The sequence below is a fragment of the Diceros bicornis genome, chromosome 4 (genome assembly GCF_020826845.1).
Source record: "Diceros bicornis minor isolate mBicDic1 chromosome 4, mDicBic1.mat.cur, whole genome shotgun sequence".
NCBI lineage: Eukaryota > Metazoa > Chordata > Mammalia > Perissodactyla > Rhinocerotidae > Diceros > Diceros bicornis.
In genome coordinates, this window is record NC_080743.1 from 44652623 (window position 1) to 44673150 (window position 20528).

General features: G+C 48.5%; 1 protein-coding gene across 2 annotated transcripts in view; it reads right to left on the reverse strand.

The window, feature by feature from the left end:
* Positions 1–282: 282 nt before the first annotated feature.
* The window catches only part of KCND3 (potassium voltage-gated channel subfamily D member 3), a 201592-nt gene continuing 181346 nt past the window's right edge, over positions 283–20528 (reverse strand). The window contains exons 2-7 of one of the 2 annotated variants that reach the window (XM_058537212.1): positions 10816–10978; positions 4742–4843; positions 4288–4377; positions 2632–2688; positions 1212–1459; positions 283–484 (exon numbers count right to left, since the gene is read on the reverse strand). In XM_058537212.1, the coding sequence (XP_058393195.1) occupies positions 283–484; positions 1212–1459; positions 2632–2688; positions 4288–4377; positions 4742–4843; positions 10816–10978 (862 nt within the window). The remainder of the gene's footprint in view (positions 485–1211; positions 1460–2631; positions 2689–4287; positions 4378–4741; positions 4844–10815; positions 10979–20528) is intronic. The other variant, XM_058537214.1, reaches the window with a different exon arrangement.

Consider the following 20528-nt stretch of genomic DNA (forward strand, 5'->3'; position numbering starts at 1 on the left):
CAGCCTATACCCCCCACCGGCCCATCCCCTACCCCCATCCTCCCTTCCTCCAGCCCCAGTGAGATGCCGTATCGCAGGGCTATGTCCACGCTAGCAGCAATGAACCTCAGGCGCCCTTTTGCTGCCTCTTTTTCCTTCCAGGCACAAGTGTCAGTGCTAGGGGTGCAACGGGGCAGGCAGAAATAGTGGGGAAAGGGGCAGGGGGTGGTCCCAATGGCCACCTACCAACACGCCAGCCCCCTTCACTCCCACTACCCCACACTGGCCCTCCGTCCAGTGGTTTTACAAGGCGGAGACCTTGACAACATTGCTGGCTATGGAAGGAATGTTCGTGTTGGGGCCTGGGCTGGCGGGGGGTGGCCGACTTTCTCCCTCTGGGGTTAGCGCTGGGGGAGTGGGGATGCTGATGATGGCTGTGGTGATCTGGGATGTTTTGCAGTTTGGTCTCAGTCCGTCGTCTGCTTTCAAATTAAGGCTGGAGCGACTGGGATAAAAAAAGAGTGAGTTGGTGATGGTTCTTCTTGCTAGTGTCCCAAAGCTTCCTTGACCTCCTACATTTCTTGCTCATGGTAACCAGGAGGAGGTTTGGGTGTCTCTCTGTCTCTGCTTTTGGTAATCAGCCTGTAATTATCCATTCTAATTATCATTCCTAAACTACCAACAGTTGCAAAATCATGGATATTGGGCTTCGGAATTCAGAGTACACATTTTCCCCTCCAGTGGATTTTTACCTATCATTTGTGGCATCTGACTTTTGCTTTCTCTGAATTCCTTGCAACTCACTGGAGGCAGTGGGAAGTGGCCTAAATATAAGCAGACAAAGGGAGAGAAAGTCAGTCTAGGACTCAAAATCAGCCTGGCATACGCCGTGTGTAACACAATTGTGAAAATTATTTCCTTGAGAAAACGGCTGGTCCATTCTTTGCACTGGGGTAGGTCATTTTTGGATTTTTAAAAATTTTTCCTGGTGTCTAACCCCACATTGGGGCCTAAACCTGCTATGGTATCCTACAAAGTATATGAACGGCCTTTGGGTTAACGTGCAAGGATGAGAAGGAAGGTGGAGGGAGGAAGGTGGAGGGGACTCGTGCATTAGATAAGGGGGAGGGAGGGCTAGAGGACCCTCAAGCTTCTCTGAAGGCTGAGACTGTTTCCTTCTGTGAATGGAACGACTCAAACCTGTGGGAGTGATGGGGATGGAAGCCACCCACCTGGTAGTGAGGGAGGGCTGCTCACTGCCCTGGATGTGGATCGTGCTGAGCTCTTGCATGCTGCGCAGGCGAGTGGCTGGCAGGTTGGAATTTGGCAGGTGTGTGGTCTTCTTACTACGACGGGAGCAGCAGGTGGTAGTGAGGCCCGGGTGGCTGGACAGTGAGGGGCTTCTTGTGGATGGGTAGTTCTGCATTGAACTCTCCATGCAGTTCTGCTCAAACATCTGCTCATCTATAAACTCGTGGTTCTGTGGGAAGCAGAAGGAGAAGAAGTAGGAAAAGGAGGTAGGAAGGAGGGGATGAGCCCCCAGACTCTGTATGGCTGCCTGTCTCTGTTCTGGGCCTTGAGAGAAGGGCTCCCAGCTGCCTGGAGCACAGATAAGCATTTAGGAGGGGTGATGTCCCACAGGTATCAAATGAAGAAACAAAGAGATTCCTATCGGCAGCCTTGGCCATCAGACTGAAGGGTGGGGACTGTAGGTGTCAGATCATGATGTGACATACACGCCATCTACAGCTTTGAGGGATACAGAGGACACGGAAGGATTTAGTGGCATCATCAGAACTAGAAGCAAAGACTTTACTTTGCAGGCTTTGCACAGGATCTCCTGGGGGTGGCGGATAAGGACTCACTGACTATGAGTTGTGGGTATGCTAGGTTGTCTTTTCTGGATTTAGTGGGTGAGATCCTTATGAATCTTGAGTAAATGTGAGACTTTGAAAGGCACTGGATTATTCACAGAATTGGGAGAGCTTTGCTTTTGAAGGCCAATGGGGTCAAACTATCAGCGTTATGATTTAACTATTGTTTTTTTTCACTTGACTATGGGACACGGATTCTTAATATACCTGGAGGCACAGGATTCCCTAGGTCAAGTGTAAGCATGGGTGGGGAATGCTAACAGCCTCCTGACTGGAGGCCACTAGGATGGGGTGGTGCTGAACCCAGGATAATTAAAAAACATCTGTTTGGCCAAGGTGACTAAAAATGTATGGCATTAATTGTCTGGCCAAGGTTGCCAGAGCATGGAGAAAGTCTGAAGAGAAGTAGCATGAGAACAGAGTTCAGAGAGAGACCAACCCTGACAGCCAAAACCAGGAGCCCCCAAGGAGCTGGGGAGCTGGCACAGACAGATGCGGCACATGGACGCTCACAGGATACCAACATTGGTGCCATGTTTCACCACCCCCTCCAAGCCCCTGGGGAGGTCAAAAGAGGGAATCAGAAAGGTAGTTGGGTAGTTCAACACAAAGAACTGGAAGCCTGAGCTGGTACTGGGTCTGACAGCAGAGATAGGATAAGCCCCGGAAGAATCAAGAGCACATGCAGAGAACCAGACCAGGCGGTAAAAAGAGGAGAATCCACAGACTCAGAAGAATCAGAGAGAAAAACATCAATTGAATTTTTAAAAAGTTATACCTTGATGGTGGAGGTTCGTACAGATAACAGGGGATCATCCACAAGATAGGACAACCCCTACAGGACAACATGCCAACAGAAGATAAAAACACCATTGATTGTACATTCCAGCATTCCCAAGCTCATTTTTGACATTCAGTCTCTCAATCCCAGCATTCCACCCTTTGAGTCTGACATTCCATCCCTCGCTCCCAGCATTCTCCCCACTTTGCCCCAACATCCTACCCCTTGGCTCCAACATGACCCTGCTCAAACCCAACATTCACTCCTTCCATCCCAACATTCTTTTATCCCAACATTCCACCCCTTGAGTCCAACATTCCTCCTCTAAAATCCAGCATTCCACCTCTTGAATCCCAATATCCCACCCCCACAATCCAACATTCTTTCCCTCATATTCAGCATTCCACCCCTTCAATGCCAGCATTCCATCCCTCAATTCCAAAATCTCATTTCTTCAATGCCAACATTCCAGCCCTTCAAACCCAAACATTTTCACCCATATCCTTTGAATTTATACATTCCACCCAGCACATGCAACTTTGAAAGGGCAGTTGGGTCCGGGCCTATCCCTTTGGCAAGCTCTGAGTCTTTGAGAGAAATTCTAGATATGCATATACAGTTCTTGACACTAAGAAATATTTGACAAATCCTGGAAACTAGGGTTTTCTAGAGTACCTCCCCATTTTGGAAGTCCTCATTGGTTCAAGTGCCATCCAGTGTCCACATCTGGCTCATATTAAGAGTCATCTAACACCTATTCTCCCTGCATCTGTGAGGCCAGGATATGGAACATTCAGAATTAGGAAGTTCCTTCCTTAGTGTGCTGAGCTCTGACTATTAGCTCTTTGGGAAGGGAGGTTCTAGAAAGGGACAGCAAAGGGTTTCACTTTGGTTGTCCACCCTGACTTCTCCTCCCTCCCTACTATTCCTAGCACTTTTTGCCAAGGGTCCAGGGTTGGTCCCACTGCCCTTCCTTTCAGTCTTGTGAGGCACAAGCATCATTCCACATTCCAGCTATGGCACCCTAAACCATGGCTCTATTTTACCAATAAGCCTTTCAGGATCTGAACTCCCTGAGCATTGCAGGGTGACTAAGAGAGGTTGGTACTGATAAAATCCCTGGCTAGAGAAATATATGCACTGCCTCTTTCTTCCACTGTCTCCTGTAACAAGGGGAATGTAGGAAGCAAAGGGACCCACAGATTGCATCAACCTAGCTCCAGGGGTGGGACAAAAATTAATGCTCTTCTCTACTGTCCTGTTCAATCTAATATAAATTCAGCCCTAGTTTTGAAAAGTGATGCCCATCAGAGCTGAGAAACTGACAGGCAGAGCCCTTTCTAGCCACGAAATGGGCCGTGGGACTGGTGTAGGGGGTGTGTGGGAAGGCTGGGGGTAATGGCCTCTATACTGTTGAGGGATAGCACTGGCCTCCCTACCCTGGACACGTTGCCTCACTGCTTGGGGTCTTCCTCCTGAGGGTTGATGAGACTTCATCACTACTTTTTGGATCTGAAGGGGACAGATTTTGACTTCTGAAGCTTGGGTCCAGGGTGAGGATGTGAGTACAGAGGTCTCACTCTGTGACTTCTGGCCCTCTGAGAGGGTCAGGGGTCAGGGATGAGAAAGGAGCTGGCAATGGGGTGGACTCACAGTGGTTTTTTCCAGGCAGTGCAGCAGGTGATGGTGCTGGCTCTCGATGAGCGAGGTGGTCTTGCCCATGTGCTCCTCTTCCGGGGTGCCCTAGGAAGAAAAGAAGAGAGACTGAGTATAAAGGTGGTGGCTCTTCCTCTCTCCATCGCCTTCATTTCTCCACAGAAGGTAGGAGGGCACCAGAAAAATCCGGACGAACCAAATTTTAGGGTCACCATAGAACATGCCAGTCTTTGGGCTGGGGGCCCTCGGTCTAAAGCTTGGTTAGGGGTAGCAGTGATAGCCCCATGGGAGAGGTATGTGGGGGGGGGCTGCTACCTGGGGAAAGGTGGAAACATGTCCTTCTCAGGGTTCAAACTGGGGCTTTGGGGTGGGAGTGCTGGTGCCCCTGGGAAGAGAAAACAAGCCTGTCTTCCCCTGCCTCTCCCCCAGCCTAGGTCCTCTGGGCACCTACCATCAGCTCCAGGGCCTCGTTGAGAAGTCCGTTGCGCTTGCTGTGCAGGTAGGCATTGGAGCTCCCTGTTTTGGCCACACGGATCCTGGCAAGGCGGGCCTTCTGTGATTGGCAGAGATAGTGAAAGAGTGAGGGAGACTGAGAGACAAAAGGACAGCAAGCCTGGCAAAGCCAGTGCCAGCGGGCTGTCCCAGTGAGGCTGGGCTCCCAGGTGATGGCTGATGAAGGGGAGGGAGGAAGCTGCTTCTTCCCAGCCCCTTGGATCTCTGTTTACAGACCCAGGACTGGGTCTGAGACGCTGTGTACCCGCTTTGTGCAGCTTGGGCATGGTCAGAGTTTCCAGGGCTTTCCACTCATCTCTCCAGCCTGGGTGTAATCCTGGCAGGAGAACTACCACTCATCAAAGTCCTCCCTCCTTCCGCTAGTTTCATGACCTCTGCCTCCTCAGTATCTACTGGAGTGTTTCTCATCTCTAACTGGACTGCGGGCTCTCTAAAGGAGCATATGTTACAGCTCTCCTGATTCTCCCCTACGGTCCAGTGAATTCCCTGCATGCAGCAGGTATCCAAATACCAGTTAATTATGAGAAAAGCAAGGAGTGTGCATATGTGCTCCTCAACACTTCTTAACTTCTTCCCCTCTTTCTATTTGTCCTCAGCACTTATTACTAAGAGAGTGTATGTGTTATAGATTTATCTAGCACTGTTTCTCTCTCCTACCAGAACGTAAACTCCTTGAGGGCAGGAGTTTTTGTTTTGTTCACTGATGTATCCCCAGTGCCTAATAATTTTTAAATTAATAAATAACTGTACAACTGCATGCCTGTCTTTGGGAGCGGATTCATGCATGGATGTGTCAATATATGTGTATTTTGTCGTGCACGTCCACGGGAATGAGTGTAGGTGCACGTGCACGTGACAAGGTGGACTGATGTGTGTGTGTGTGTGTGTGGGGGGGGATGGATCCCATTTCCACACACCACTTTGGTTTAACTAGAACAACTGAAAATCTCCCCAGCTGCAACCTGGGGAGACTTCAGCAGATCTCCGGCAGGAGGGCTGAGCGATATCGCAGTGCAAGCTCATCTCTCCTGCGTGCAGAGGCAGTGGGAGAGGCTGGACACATTGCACATGCTGGCTGCTCTTCTCCTTCCTAATAACCATAATCAGTGTCACCATGACAGAAGCACAAACACAGAGTGAAGCCTAGGAGGAAGGAGTCTCCGGGAGAGAGGGAGAAGGGATGAGTAAGGGGGTTCCTGCTGGTTTAAAAAAATGCAACTTGAGGGTTGGGCTCTTATAGATCTAGACTCAGCTCTAGGCCCTTGCTCCTGGAAGCAGAGCAGCCCACACGGACTCAGATCCATCCCGGGGCAGAGGGCTCCTCCTGCCTCTGGGAAAGTCCACGTGGAACATCAGCATGGACTTCAAGCAGGAGAAGAGTCCTTGGAAAATTGTGGCATTTCCACTACTTGTCACCCTCTCTGCAACATGGGGAAGTGTCCCCTCCTAGTGTCCTGCTGGGCTGGTTCATCTGCTAAAAGGAGGTCAGGGACTCAGGTTCAGGCTTTCAACAGAAGTACAAAGGACACGCTATCTCTTGTTTCCTGGGAAGTCCCCCTGTGGCCAGCATGTCTTTGCAGGGACAATTCTACTCCCTTCCCTGGCTTCTATATATCTGGAAGAGGCCAGGACTTGAGCCTGGAAGATCTGCCTGTAAATCCGAGGAAGAACGTTCCTCTAGATGGAGAGAATGAAAAGGGGAACCTGGGAGAGAAAGGATGGTAAGTCATCCCTACCATTCCTCTACTCTCTGAGCAAAGAACATTCATTCAAGGTCCAGGACAATTCTCCTCCCTGGGACTCCTGCTCCAGCCCTCCCTTCAGCTAGATGTCTACATTCAAGCAAGTTTCTTATCATTTGAAGATGTGCCTGTTAATTGCTTTGGGTGAATACTGGGCATTGAGAGCTGCATATGGAAATCCAATTGTGTCAAGCTCATTATAGCCTTATATAATTTGATTGCACCACTTACAGCCAGACCTTTCTCGTATCTGGGGTCTGTCTTCATTACTTTCTAGAGATGAAAGATTCTCCTGTTCTCCTTTGTGGCACTTCTTTTAATCTTATCTTACCCTGGGCTCTATTAAAGCAACAGATTGTCATATCAAATGCACTATATCGTTTAATCATTTCCCACACAGGATAAAGAGGTTTGTAATGTATTTACAGAACCATACGCAGCATATGAAATTTGGTGAGGATTTTTGGCTTGACTTTGAGCTCCTGAGGGCCAGAGTCTGTGGCTTCTGCACATTTTTATGTTCAGAGCCTGGCACAGAGCTTCACACTGAGCAGGTGCTCAAGCGAGGCTTGTGATGGCCCAGGAAGAAAGAAGAACCTACGCAGCTGATCAGAAATCCATGTTAATCAGGCCATTGTAATGGGCTCAATTCTTGTGTGGACTGGTCAGTTTGACTCTCTTCCACTGCCATAAGTACAGTGTGAGAGTTAAAGGAGAATGTAGAGATCATCTAGGCGTTTCAAAGGCAAGAAATAGAGGGCGTCAGGGGAAGTGACTTATCTAGGGCAAGCAGTGGACTAGCAAGACTTCAGCTCAGGTCTTCCAACCTTCAGGGAAAATGCTGCATCCATAACCTCCCTCTCCTCCTTCCCTGAATTTCAACTCCTGTCAGGCTAGTTTCTAAACTTGATGAGCAAAGCCCAGGAAGTTGCACTTTCAATAGATGTGGAGATTCCCGGATTGGAGAAGAGGTCTGGAAGGAGGATGCTGCCACCCTGGGTACAGTTCCAGGTAGAGTCTACGCTCAAGAATTCTGTCAGCCCCGAGAAGCTCTCGTGACTGCCAGACTTCCTAGCTGTCTGGCTAGCAGGTGCCCTTGGCCACGAGTATTGACATCTCTTGCCCTGGGAGAGGCAGAAGGAAAGAAAGGGAGAAATGGAAAAGCCAAAAGAAAACATGGGCAATTGCACTCTTAAGCATTTTCCCAGAGAAATTGAAACTTATGTTCACACAAAAACCTGTACATGAATGTTCACAGCAGCTTTATTTATAGTAACCAAAAACTGGAATCATCCCAGATGTCCCTCAACAGATGAATGGTTAAACAAACTGTGATACATCCATACATGGGATACCGCTCAGCAAGAAAAAGGAGCAGACCATTGATACACACAACTTGGAGGAATCTCCAGGAATCACACGAAATGAAAAAAGCCAATTTCTGAAGGTTACCTACTGGATGAGTCCATTTATATAACATTTTTGAAATAAAAGCATTTTACAAATGGAGGAGAGATGAATGGGTGCCAGGGGGTAGGGACAGGGTGGAGGAAGGGTGGGAGGGTGTGGTTATAAAAGGGCAACACGAGAGATCCTTGTGGTGTTGGAACTGTCTGGTACCTTGACTGAGGTGGTGGATGCAGGAACCTGCATAGGTGATAAAACAGTATAAAACTTATACACACACACGAGTAGAAATAAAGGTGAGGAAGTCTGGGTAGGACTGGCAGATTGTATCACTGTCCATACCCTGGTTGTGATAATCTTATAACTTCATGTGAATCTACAATGATCTCAATAAAAATTTCCATAAAAAAAATCCCCAGTCCAGATGTTCCCCTCGCTCTGTTCACTGCTAGATCTCCTTACTCGATCTCCAATTCACCTGGCTCAGAGAACTCAGTCTCTGAAGCAAACAGTCATGGAGTCATTTAGCAATAATCCCAAGCAAACCAGTTACGACTGGAAAGGATGACAACTCTGAGCCTTTCCTTACACCTGAGGCACAGGTGGCTGGAGCTCACCTTTATGGCTGCATAGCTCCTGAGTCTGGAGTCTGGGCTGAGAACGATTAGCTTCCCAGACCTTCTTCCTGTCCCATTCTCCACTCCCCATGAATCCCCTAGACCTGCCTTCCTCGCCTCACGGTGACAGACTCAGTGCTGGTAGCAGGCAGTATTCTTTTTTTTGTTCCCTTTCACAGGAAGCCCAAGGTGAAAGAGACAGAGCTGAGCAACCTTGAGGAGAGACAGTATCCAGGAGAGGTGCAAACACTGTAAATATTTACTCTGATTTCAAAGGGAGAGCGAAGAGGGGAGGGAGGAGGGTACGGTGTGAGGCAGAAGGGAAGGAGTCTGATCTTTAGTGGCTAGAGAGAGGAATACGCCAAAGCTGATTCCTTCTGGATTTTGATTACACAGGATGAGCTTTGTAAAGCCCCATGGGGAAATGGCCACTCCTATTCTTTGCAGGGGCAAAACGACAGCGGATGCTTGGCTCTAAGAAGTGGGTAAGGGTGTGGGCACGGAGGGGAAGGTAGTGCAGGAGCTGCCTACACAGCTCGAGTGGGGCTGCTGTGGGCACAGCCACAGGCTGGTGTGGGAGCTGAGGACTCCTTAGAACCTCACCTGCTGGCCACAAACCTGTGTCAGCCCTAGCCCCTGGGGGTGAGGTTACTCTGGACTCCTGGCCCTTCAGGGCCTCAGGCTCCCTTATTTGGAAAGGAGATCCCAGATTGTTCCTGCCCGTTTCTTTAAGACTGCATAATGAATTCAGGTATTGTCCACATTTGCCAGCTGACTTGAATATGGAAAGAGATAAGACTTCCATTTCTGGGATGGTTAGCAGGGGATGGGGGTGTGGAAGCCCTGACCTTGAGTGAAGAGGTAGGAAATGGGTGCTGGGGGGATGGAGAGGACAGCACAGAGCCAGAAGAGCAATCCAAGGCAGGCTGGCCTTAGATTCCAGGCCCGGGTCAAAATAAGTCAAAATATATTCCAGCACAAGAGGAGGGAGACAGAGGGTGAGGAGTGAGTGACCACAGGGTACACAAAAGGGGATGTGCTGGAAGTGGGAACCAACTGGATTTATTATATAATTATAAACCATATATTATATTATTAAGTGTTATCATATGTAAATTATTATACATTTCAGAGCTAACTCGCATGAACTTTGTGACTTTGTTTCAGTCAGCACACACAGATCCGTTTTGAAGTTCTGGATTCCTCTGATGTGTCGAGGAAGCCCTGCTACTTGGGGGTTGTCCCCACGCGTGGGAAGCCAGGAGCAGGGATCAGGTGGTGAGGAAACACCCAGCTGCAGCCCGGGGCCGGACACACAGGAGGTGCGCGGAAATGTTTGTGAAATTAATGAGTGAGAGAAAGAAGAAAACAGGGACACCAAATCTCAGGCCTCCACAAGTGACTCTCAATGAGGTCCCCCTGTCTACTGTATCCAGAAGGGCTCTAACCGTACCCCTGGAGGCTGAGATGCCTGGGGTACCGTGTTTCAGCACCCCCTCGGTCCTCCCCTTTCCTGATGGGAATCTGGTAAAAGTCACCACCCAAGAACCTTCACTAGCCAGACACCCTAAAAATGCAGGTGGACGACAGCTGTCTGAGTGGGTGAGTTGTTCTGGACGGAAGGCAGAGGGCCAGTCTGTCCAGGCACCAAAGCCTTCAGAGACTTTTCTCCATTCTGTGAGCATGAGGGCGTCCCCAGCCCTGCCTTCCTCAGCTGTGTCCACTGCACATTCTCAAACCTGAGAATGTTTCTCAGGCCCACCTGTATTCTCCCGACCATCAACTGCAGTTCTGCGCCTCAACCCCACGAAACTGCAAGGTGACTAAAGCCTGTTGTGCCGTTTGTCCTTCAGCTCAATGGCCTCAGAATCTTCTCCCTTCAGAGTATTCATTTTTCCTTCCAGCAGATTTATTTTTGTCACTCTGTTCTGTATAGACTATTATAGAGTATTGAAAAGCGATTCTGTTCCCCATAAGCTCTTGGCTGCGAGAGGGAGGAGTCCAGGGCACTGCCGAGTGTTGGTGGCTGAGGTCTTGCATGGGGAGCCAGGGCCCGAGGAAATTACGTAGAATATCCAAAAGGGAGATAATCAGCTTACGGATAATTGAGGGTTTGTTCCAGAGGCCGTCTGGGTAGTGGTTCTCCAGGGACTCCAGGCCTGGCGACCCGACCGTGAAAGCCGCACAAGGTGAAGGGCCAGGCCCCTCTCCAGTGCCCCCCCTCACCCCCTGGGGCTGAGGCTTACCTTTTGTGCCCTGCGTTTATCAGCTCTCTGATTCTGGTGGTAAATCCGACTAAAGTTGGAAACGATCACAGGGACTGGCAGGGCAATGACCAGGACGCCACTCAGGGAGCAGATGGAGCCGAAGATCTTCCCTGCAATTGTCTTGGGCACCATGTCTCCATAGCTGAGATAGAGAGACAGAGAGACAGGTGTAAGGAAGGGGGCCTTTTGAGAAACAAGGCAGGCTTCCCTGTCAGTCATTCACCTATGCATGCATTCATTCATTCATTCATTCACTCATTCAACAATTGTTTAGAGTGCCTACTATGTGCCAGGTACTGTGATGTGACCTGGGAGTGAACAAAACAGACAAGATGCTTATGTTCACGGAGCCAACATCCTACAAGGGGAAGACCATAAACAAGTAAAGTGAATCCATAAAAACAGGGTGACTTGTGGTTCTTTCTACGAAGCATGTAGAGACAGGTGCAGTGCCAGGTGGGGGAGTGTGGTCAGGAAGGGTCTCTCTGAGGAGGTAACATGTAAGCTGAGATTTGAAGGTAGAGGATCCAGCCATGCAATACACTGGAGGAGGAGGGGGCCAGGCAGAGGGAACAGAAAGTACGGAGGTCCTGAGGTAGGGAGGTGCTTGGCCTGTTCTAAAGGGCCTGCAGGGCTGGAGCGCAGTGAGGGAGGAGGAGGTTGAAGTAGTAGGCAGGGCCCAAACGCGCAGCGTTTAGTGGCCACGACGAGGAGTATGGATTTCATCCTAAGTGCAGTGAGGGGCCGTGGACGAGCTTTAAGCAGAAGAGCAACCCGATCTCATTTCTGATAATAAAAATAACAAATAATAAAGCCACCTTCTAGCCATGTGGAGATTCATAATTTACAAAGCACTTTTCCACATTTACCTCACGTAAGCTCCATGAACCCCGTGAGCTTTCTATCCTCATCCCCGTTGGACACACGCAGGAACCGAGGCTCACAGACATGAAGTGGACTGCCCACATCTGCGTGCAGCTGGATCAAAACCCACTCCTCTTGCTTCTATCTCTTTTCTGCTAACTGCACTGTCTTAGGGGGGCACCATGAGCTCCGAAACAGCCCCTTAAGCTGTGAAGCCATTTGGGGAGGGTGCCGGCTCCTCTCAGAGCTTGGGAAACTCGCTTAAGTACTTCACACCCTGGCAGCGGCCCCAGGGACTTGGCCTGGCTCCCGCTCTGCCCCGGGCAGGCAGGCCAGAGCTCTCTCCTCCAATCGATAAGACACTCTCTATGGCGGTTTTAAGTGTTCAGCCTCCTCTTTATTGGGATAATTTAAAGGCCTTATTAAGCAAAGAGCTGTGATGACTCCTTTGGCCAAAACCAGAAACACCATCTCCCCTGCCCCTGTGCCCTCTGGATGTCTGGAGCTTAGGATGACCAGGAACTGTTGCTGCTGAAATAGTGAGGCTCGAAGGGGTCCCCTGAAGGGACCCAGGTGCCCCGGGGCTCCAGAGAGGATGTGGAAGGGGATGGGAGGAGCCTTTCAGAAGTGTGAGGTCCTCACTCCCTAAACACCTTAGGGCTCTGTGGAGGATAGGCCAGCGGTTGACGCGTACTGGGTGAGCAAATGAATGATCTCATACAAGCCTCTCAACTCACTGTGAAGGAGGCTCCTGTTTTGAGAACTGTCTTCCTCCTCCTCAGTGTCCAGGCCCTTTGTCCTGGCTCCAGCTGTCTCAGTCACAACGCTGACATTAAGGCCTGTGACAGCTCCTTCTGGGAATTCTGCCCCCAGGTTTGCCTTCTCTGCTACAATGCTCAGGAGTGGCCTCCAGTGTAGCCGTTGAGAACTTGGCTTCTGGAGTTAGATGACCTGGGTTCAAGACCCACCCAGCTCCATCATAAAATAACTGTGTGACCTGCAGGAATGCTACTTTGGGCCTAGTTTCCTTGTCTATAAAATGAAGATAATAAGAGTAACCCATAACATAATCCTATTGTGACATATATTACAAACAATAAATACTATTACTTTTACCTAGGCATTCTGGAAGCCATGGTCTCAGTTGCTGGGAAGCTCTAAAAACACAGCTGATTGTCCCAAGTTCAAATAATCCCAGTGATGAAGAAAAGAGGGCTTCCCCTAGAGGTGAATCACGTAGCTGGGATTTTCAGACGATGTGACTGAAAGGTGGACGTTAGGCACAGGACCCTACATGAGAATGAGGCACGGCAAGAGTATGTCAGAACAGTGTCAGGAAGGCTGCGTGTCGGTGATGGAGGCTGGTGAAAAATACTAAGGACAACAGAAAGGTTGTTTTATCCACTGGAAGAAAGAACGAGTAGGAAAGCTATGCCTACTGCTGGGGCAGATGGTCTGCTGGTAACAGATGTCAGGGAGAAAACAGAACAACTCAACTCCCATGTGCTCTCTGCTGTCTCCACCGGGAAAAACGCGCTTTATCTTGGAAAGGCCAGCACAAATGCGGCTAAGAAGGATCTGGAGCCTGAAGCGGGGGGTGAGGGGCAGGCAAATACCCAGCTGTCTTTAGTGGATTCACATCACAGGCCCACCTGGATCCCACCCCAGGAGACAGGAGGAATGTGCAGATGGAGTTGTAGATGCACTGCCCATGATTGCTGAGAAATCATGGTGCAGCAGAGAAATACCAAGAGACTAGAGAGGGAAAACTGTTGTATTGATATTTTTGAAGAAGAGGAAAGGAGGTCTGAGAAACTACAGACCAACAGGCTTGGCATACATCAATTCTGCCATCAAATTGCTGGCAGCATTTGCGAGCAGATTATTAAGTAGACAGCTTGAGAACACTCAGAGAATAAGCTGTATTGGTTCATTAAGCCCACATCTTGCCAAATTAACCTTATTTCTTGTTTTGAGAGGGTTAACTGGCTGGTGGATCAGGACACCTATTGCATCATGATTTTAGCAAGATGTGTTCCCGCCCAGTTCTTTCTACCCTTCACGAGCTGGAGGAGCGTAGTGTGGGGAGCAGGTGGGCAGCAGTAGGGTTGAACACCCGTCTCCAGTGCTCTGGTGCTTCCCAAAGATGACCACAGTGGTCCTATGCTGACAAAAGAAGTTCACGGTGTTCATGCTAGAAGGGTCTCCTTTAGTGAAAGAGGAAATAAGTAAATGAAACAAAGAATGGATCTAAAGTTAGGTCTCCAGTGGTGTGTTCCAGAATTTTTCAACAACTTATATAAAACCAGAGGGAGGCAGCATGGCCTAATGATTGAGAGAGGAGACTGGAGTCAGATCTGGGGTTAAGCCCTAGACCCACATTATTACTTAGTAACTAGTTAAAATGACTTTGGGAAAGGTATTTAACCTGAGCTTCTATCAGCATAAAATCTTATACACTTAACTTACAGAGTTGTTGTGATAATTAATGAGATAATTCAGAAGAAGCATTAATGCTGTGTCTCGGTAAATGTAAATTCTCTATAAATAGCCAGTGTGGTGGGCACCTATTGTTTTGTCTGCTAATACCCTACCCCATTTAGGAACTGTGCTCCTCTCCCCCCATTATGACATAAACTCTGTCCAGAGAAGCTGGTTCTCAGAGGAGCTGCCATATTCTAACAAACCTCTCCTGTGCCCGTTGCCCCCACTAGTCACAGTTAGTAAGTTCAGAATAGGGCATCTGACTCAAGCTAGGTCAATGAGTTCCTTTCCTGGATTCATTTTTTAACAGCTTTATTGAGTTATAATTTACACACCATAAAATTCATCCATTTAAATTGTACAATTCAATAGTTTTTAGTGTATTTACAGAGTTGTGCTATCATCACCACAGTCTAATTTTAGAACATTTTCATCACCCCAAAAAGAAACCCCACACCCATTAGCACTCGGTGACCATTCCACACCCCACCCCTCAGCCCTAGGCAACCATTACTATACTTTCTGTCCCTAGAGATTTCCTTATTTTGGATATTTCATGTAAATGGAATCATACAACATGTAGCCTTTTGCGTCTGACTTCTTTCACTTAGCATAATGTGCTAAGGTTCATTCATGTTGTAGCAAGCATCAGTACTTCATTCCTTTTTACGGCTGAATAGTATTCCATTGTATGTATATACCACATTTTGTTTTTTTATTCATCAGTTGATAGACATTTGGGTTGTTTCCATTTTTTGGCTATTATGACTAAATTCTGCTATAAAAATTTGTATACAGGTTTTTGTGTGGACATATGTTTTTGTTTCTCTGCGAGTCATATGGTAACTCTAAGTTTAACAGTTTGAGAAACTGTCAAACTGTTTTCTAAAGTAGCTATATCATTTTACAATCCCACCGGCAATAAATGGGAGTTTCAATTTCTCCATATCTTCCCCAACACTTGTCACTGTTTGTCTTTTTGATTCTAGCTCTCCTAGTGGGTGTGAAGTGGTATCTCGTTGTGGTTTCGATTTGCATTTCCCTGTTGGCTAATAATGTCGAGCAACTTTTCCCCTTCCCTGGATTTTTACCCCTGAGACCAGATCAATTTCTTTCAAAGAAGTTGAAGCTGCAACAAGTAAAGCTCCGGAGCTGTTGGCAGCCACGCTTTCTGCTGTGGGAGAAAGTGACTGTAGTTAGAGAGGAAGAAGGCTGACCTGTAGAAAGAGATGAGAGATGGAAAGGGAAGTCTGATGGATTTTGAGTTCCTGTCCTAATTCTCACTGAGGACCAGCCTTACTTTTGCCTTTCCTGTGGCTTAGTTGTTCAGTCCTTACTTTGACTCTGCATATTGACAAATTATTGTTTTTGTTTAACCTTGTTCCATTTGGATCCCATGATAATAACGATTGATGATGGTGATGATAAGGCCACTGCTGATTATTTTTTAGCAAGTTCTTCACATTTCTAAATGACAGAGCTACTGCGAAATGAGGTCTTTAGGAGTCAAAAGGATTTTTAACTGGTTGTAATCATGGGTGAAACCAACCAGATTAATTTTAACAAAGATAAATGACAACACCAGCATTGTGATTCAAATAATCAATGACTTGTATAGCTAATGGGAGAGACCAGCTTAAAAGCCATCCATGTTAACAAATCACTGGGAGATTTAACTTCAACATCAGCCGCCAGTGTAATGCTGTTGCTAAAAACTTAATGCCAGCTTAGGCTGGATTGATGGGAGTACAGTGTCCAGAACAGGGGAAGGGGTCGTCATACTCTGCTCCTTGATGCAGATCACTTCTAGGCTGCTGTGTGGAGTTTTGGGCACTGTATATTCTACAGGACATTGAGTAACTGGATCATGTCCAAAGAAGGAAGTTTGGGAGGGTGAATTGTCTGGAAATCTTTCATACGGGAAACAATCAAAGGGATGGGAATATCTGGCCTCAAGAAGAGGGGATGGGGAATGGAAGGATGGAAGGGAACAATGTACTGGAGCCTGTGCTAGGATCTTTACTTGCATCAGTGGGTCTCTCAACAACCCTATCAGGTAGGGTTAACCCTCCTCAGGGATGAGGAGCCAGAGCCAGAGAGGACAGTGACTTGTTCAAGGTCCTCAAGCAGTGAGAGGCAGAACCGTCCGGGTTAAAGCCCAGGTTGGTCTGTTTCTATCGCCCTGCTCTGTCCTTCACATCTTGCTCTTCGGGGGATGTGAGTGGGGTCGGGAGAAGAAGGTGGTGGGAGGGGGCTCTGAGGAGTCAGCTGGAGCTCACCTCTTCTCTCCGTCCCTGCTGAGTTAAAAGTGTGGACTCTGAACTTGACCACCTGGGGCAAATCCCTTGTTAGCCAGGTGACTTGGGCACGTTAACTTGTCCTCAGTTTCCTGGGATTGATAAAATAACAGTACCTACCTCACAGGGCTGTTGTGAGGCATTCAATGAGTTACTGGTTGTAAAAATGCTCAATTCTGGTACATAGTAAGAACTTTTAAGTGTTTATTAAATAAATCCTGGGCCCAGACCAACGTTGTTTCTAGACTGGACTTCTGCAAAAGCCTCTTAACCAAACGTCTCGCTTCCACTTTTGTTCCCCTTTAATTCACTAAGAATCTTACCACGTATTCGGAAAATGCAAATCCAAGCATGTCACTCCCCTGCTGGAAGCACTTCAATAAACGTTGGTCAAATGAATGTGTGAGTTAATAAGTAAAACCTTCCTTCAGTGTTGTTGCAGAGACTACATGCCTGTTACACGGTAAACACTCACTAAACAGCAGCTAATTATGACTGTAATGACCAGGATGGGCAGTGGCCTTTTTCCCACAGCCCCTCCCGGGGCCCATCTGGGCAGGAGGACTGAGGCGCAGGAGCTGATAGTGATTCTCTAAGTCCTAACAGGTCTATGGCTTATTTTCTCTGTGGAATTTTGAGGAAGGAGAGGGAGGAGAAAAGAAAAAAAAGAAAATGTCTTGGCCTAGAAAAAAAAATTCAAGCCATAGCCTTATTTCCATTTTGTCTTACTCTTCTCATGCAAATAAGGGCTCCCCTCCCCCAGCCCCTCCTGGCTCTGTAGGTAGGGAAAGTAAGGGACAAGAAAGTCCGTCCTGGAGGTGACATGTCACATATAGGTGAGTTACAGTGCTCACCCCAGACTTAGGACTCACACCCAGACCTCAGCTGGGGCCCACGCGGCGGCAGCTGTCTGCCGCTGCCCTGGGGGGCTCAGGGACTCTGTTCTTCTCTGCCTCCCTCTCTCCCAGCACATCCTCGGTAATCTGCAGTGATGTCTGGGCTGTGGCGAGAGCGTGGAAGCTTACCCTCCTAATATGGAAGGCTAATTAATTTGTATTAGGGCTCAGGGATAATTAAACTTTCTATCTGAACTTAAGCTGCACAAACCACCCGCCTTGTACAATTAATTGCTGCCTTCATTTCCTCCTCCAGGTGCCAAGAGATAAGTGCAAGCCAAGCTCCCCCGTCTGATTCTGCCTGCCTCTCAGGCAGGGGCAAGGCTGCCCATCTCGTGCAGAGCCCGTTCTTTACCGGAGGCCAGGGCACTGCCCCTTCAGGGCCCAGCTGCTGGGAGCTCAGTCAAGGAGACACGTCTTTGAGGAGTTTCTGTAAGGAGGACATCTCAGCCTCACTGCCACACCCACTCCTGCACCTGCATTGTCCACTTGGATGCCCTCCAAACTTGGCTTTTGCCCCTGCTCCTGGAGCCCTGGTGTTGGGGATGTGGCTAGGGGATGGAAGCTGCCCTGGTGGGTGGGTCGGAGGGAGGAGAGGTGCAGGCTGGGCACCATAGCGAGTTCCAGGGACTCAGACCCCTGTGGCTGCCTCCTTGTTCAGGGGCAAAGGACAACGGTAGACCACGCTGGAGAACACTAAAACACCGGCCTGGCTGATGAGTCTATTGCTTGACAAAAATCTGGGCAGCTTCTTTTCATGTCCAAATTCCCTCCCATGGAGCAGCGCTGCTGTAACATTTTTTTTTTTTGAGCTCTTATATCGTGTCAGGTACTGCGAATATATGATCTCACTTGCTCCTCTCAGCAACCCTAAGAAATAGATGAAATTATTATGCTCATTTTACAGATGAGGAAACTGAGGCACAGAGTGGTTAAGTAATATGCCCAAGGTCACCTGGCTAGCCAGTTGCAGAACTGGGACATAGATCAGGTCTTTTAGATTCCAAAGTCCCTGCACACAATGACAGCCCAAAGCCGTGGTCCCTGAGGAGCCAACATGGTGGGCAGCAGTCCTGTTAGAGAGCAAGGGGGGAGCTTCAGAGGTGACTGGATCTAGGGCAGCAGCCTAGCCACACCCCTACAAAGGACTTTAGCCCTGTGCTGCTGATTCTTAACGAGGGGGACTTGGGAAATAAAATGAAAGCCCTATATCACTGCTCCTTTCTACCACATGCAACCACACACACCCCCCAAAAAACCCCCAAACAACCCATATTTCTGATCATGTCCCTGCAGCTAGGCACTATCCTGGGCTCACCTGCAAAGTGAGTCCCAGCAGAGAGCCAGGAGCCAAAAGGATGGGTTGGCATTTTGAAACCCTGAGGTTCCTCTGAAGACCCCCTCTGGGGGTAGACCCAGAGGGGAGAGCTGAGGCTCAGAGCAGGGGCATCTTATAATATCACTGTGACAATTCAATAATAGTTTATTTTTATTTAGCATCAATATGTGCCATTCAATCTTTTTTTTTTTTTTTTTTTTTGCTGAGGAAGATTGACCCTGAGCTAGCATCCATGACCATCTTCCTCTATTTTGTATGTGGGACGCCGCCTCAGCATGGCTTGATAAGCAGTGTGTATGTCCGTGCCCAGGATTCGAACCTGTGAGCCCCGGGCCACCGAAGTGGAGTGTGTGAACTTAATCACTATGCCACAGAGCCAGCTCCCACCATTCAATCTTCATAACAACCTTACAAGGTATTATTAGCCCCATTTTTGAGATGAGGAAACTGAAGCTCAGAGAGGTTAAATAACATGCTCAGGATCATCCAAGCCAGTATTCCAAATGGGGCTTGTCTGACTTCAGAGCATCCCTCTTTCTCACTATGTCCTACTCAGGAAGAGAGAAATAAGCCAAAGGCTATTTGGCTAATAGCCTTTAGTCAAAGGCTAAATGTGGCTAATCCACATTAGAAAGAACAGCCTCGAGAAGATGGAGAAACTGTCAAAGTGGTGCAAGCCCAGAAACCCTGCGGAATCTCTCAGGTGCTAAGGGAGGTGTTTCTGGGTTCTGACAGCAAAGAGTCCCAGGAAAAGGGGATGTGTGACCCTTCCAGGCCATTGCTGTGGTTGGCCTGCCCTGCAGGGTCACAGTCAGTCACAGCTGCAGGCTCTTGGCCACTGAGGTTCTGTGGCGATAATCTCCTTTTCTTGCCACCTTGATGGCAACCGTGCTGGGTGACAAAGCTGTTCTTCTAAACCAGTAGTTCTCAAACTTTAGCATGTGTCAAAATTGCCTGGAAGACTAGCTAAAACATAGATTGCTGGGCTCTAACCTCAGATTTCTGATTCTCTAGGTCTGGAGCAAGACCTGAGAATCTGCATTCTAACCAAGTTCCTAAGTGACATTAATGTTGGTGACCTGGGGAACACACTTTGAGAACCACTGCTCTAAACCATCCTCTCTCCACAGGTTGCAGATCTGCAGACTCACAGAATGTCACAGCCGGAGAAAGGCTGCAGCAACCAGCCTCAGACCAGTCACTGCACCTAGGAGGAAACTGAGACCCTAAGGTCATAATCAGGAGGCAGAGCCTGCCTGATCGCCCAGCAGGACGCCCTGCCCAACCTGTTTACTACACACACGCACGCACACACACACACACACACACACACACATACACGCAGACCTGCAAGGGCCCACACATTTCCACCCTTGTCCCTCTGGATTGACTGATTCATCAAACAGCTGTTGGGGGTTTATCTTGTGTCTGTCACTTTGCTACATGCTGGGCATACAAAGCTAAATAGACAGGCATGTCCCCTGCCCTCAAGGAGCTTACAACCTTATAGGGAAGTAAATCATGACAGACAAGTAAATCATGATGACAGTTCCGAGTCACAACGCCACGAGAAGGATGGATACAGGGTCCTGTGTGAGCATGAAGGAGGGGCCTCTAAACCAAGCTGGAGCATGGTCAGAGAACCTCCCGGAGGTGGCAGCACAGGCTGATGTTTTGAGCTCTGAAGCAGAAGGGCTGGTCTGAAGAACTATAAGAAATTACTGGGCGGAGGAAGGCGTGGATGGGAGATGAGGCTGGAGAAGCGGTCACACGAAGGTCCTTCTGGGTTAATCCAAGGAATCTGAACTTTCT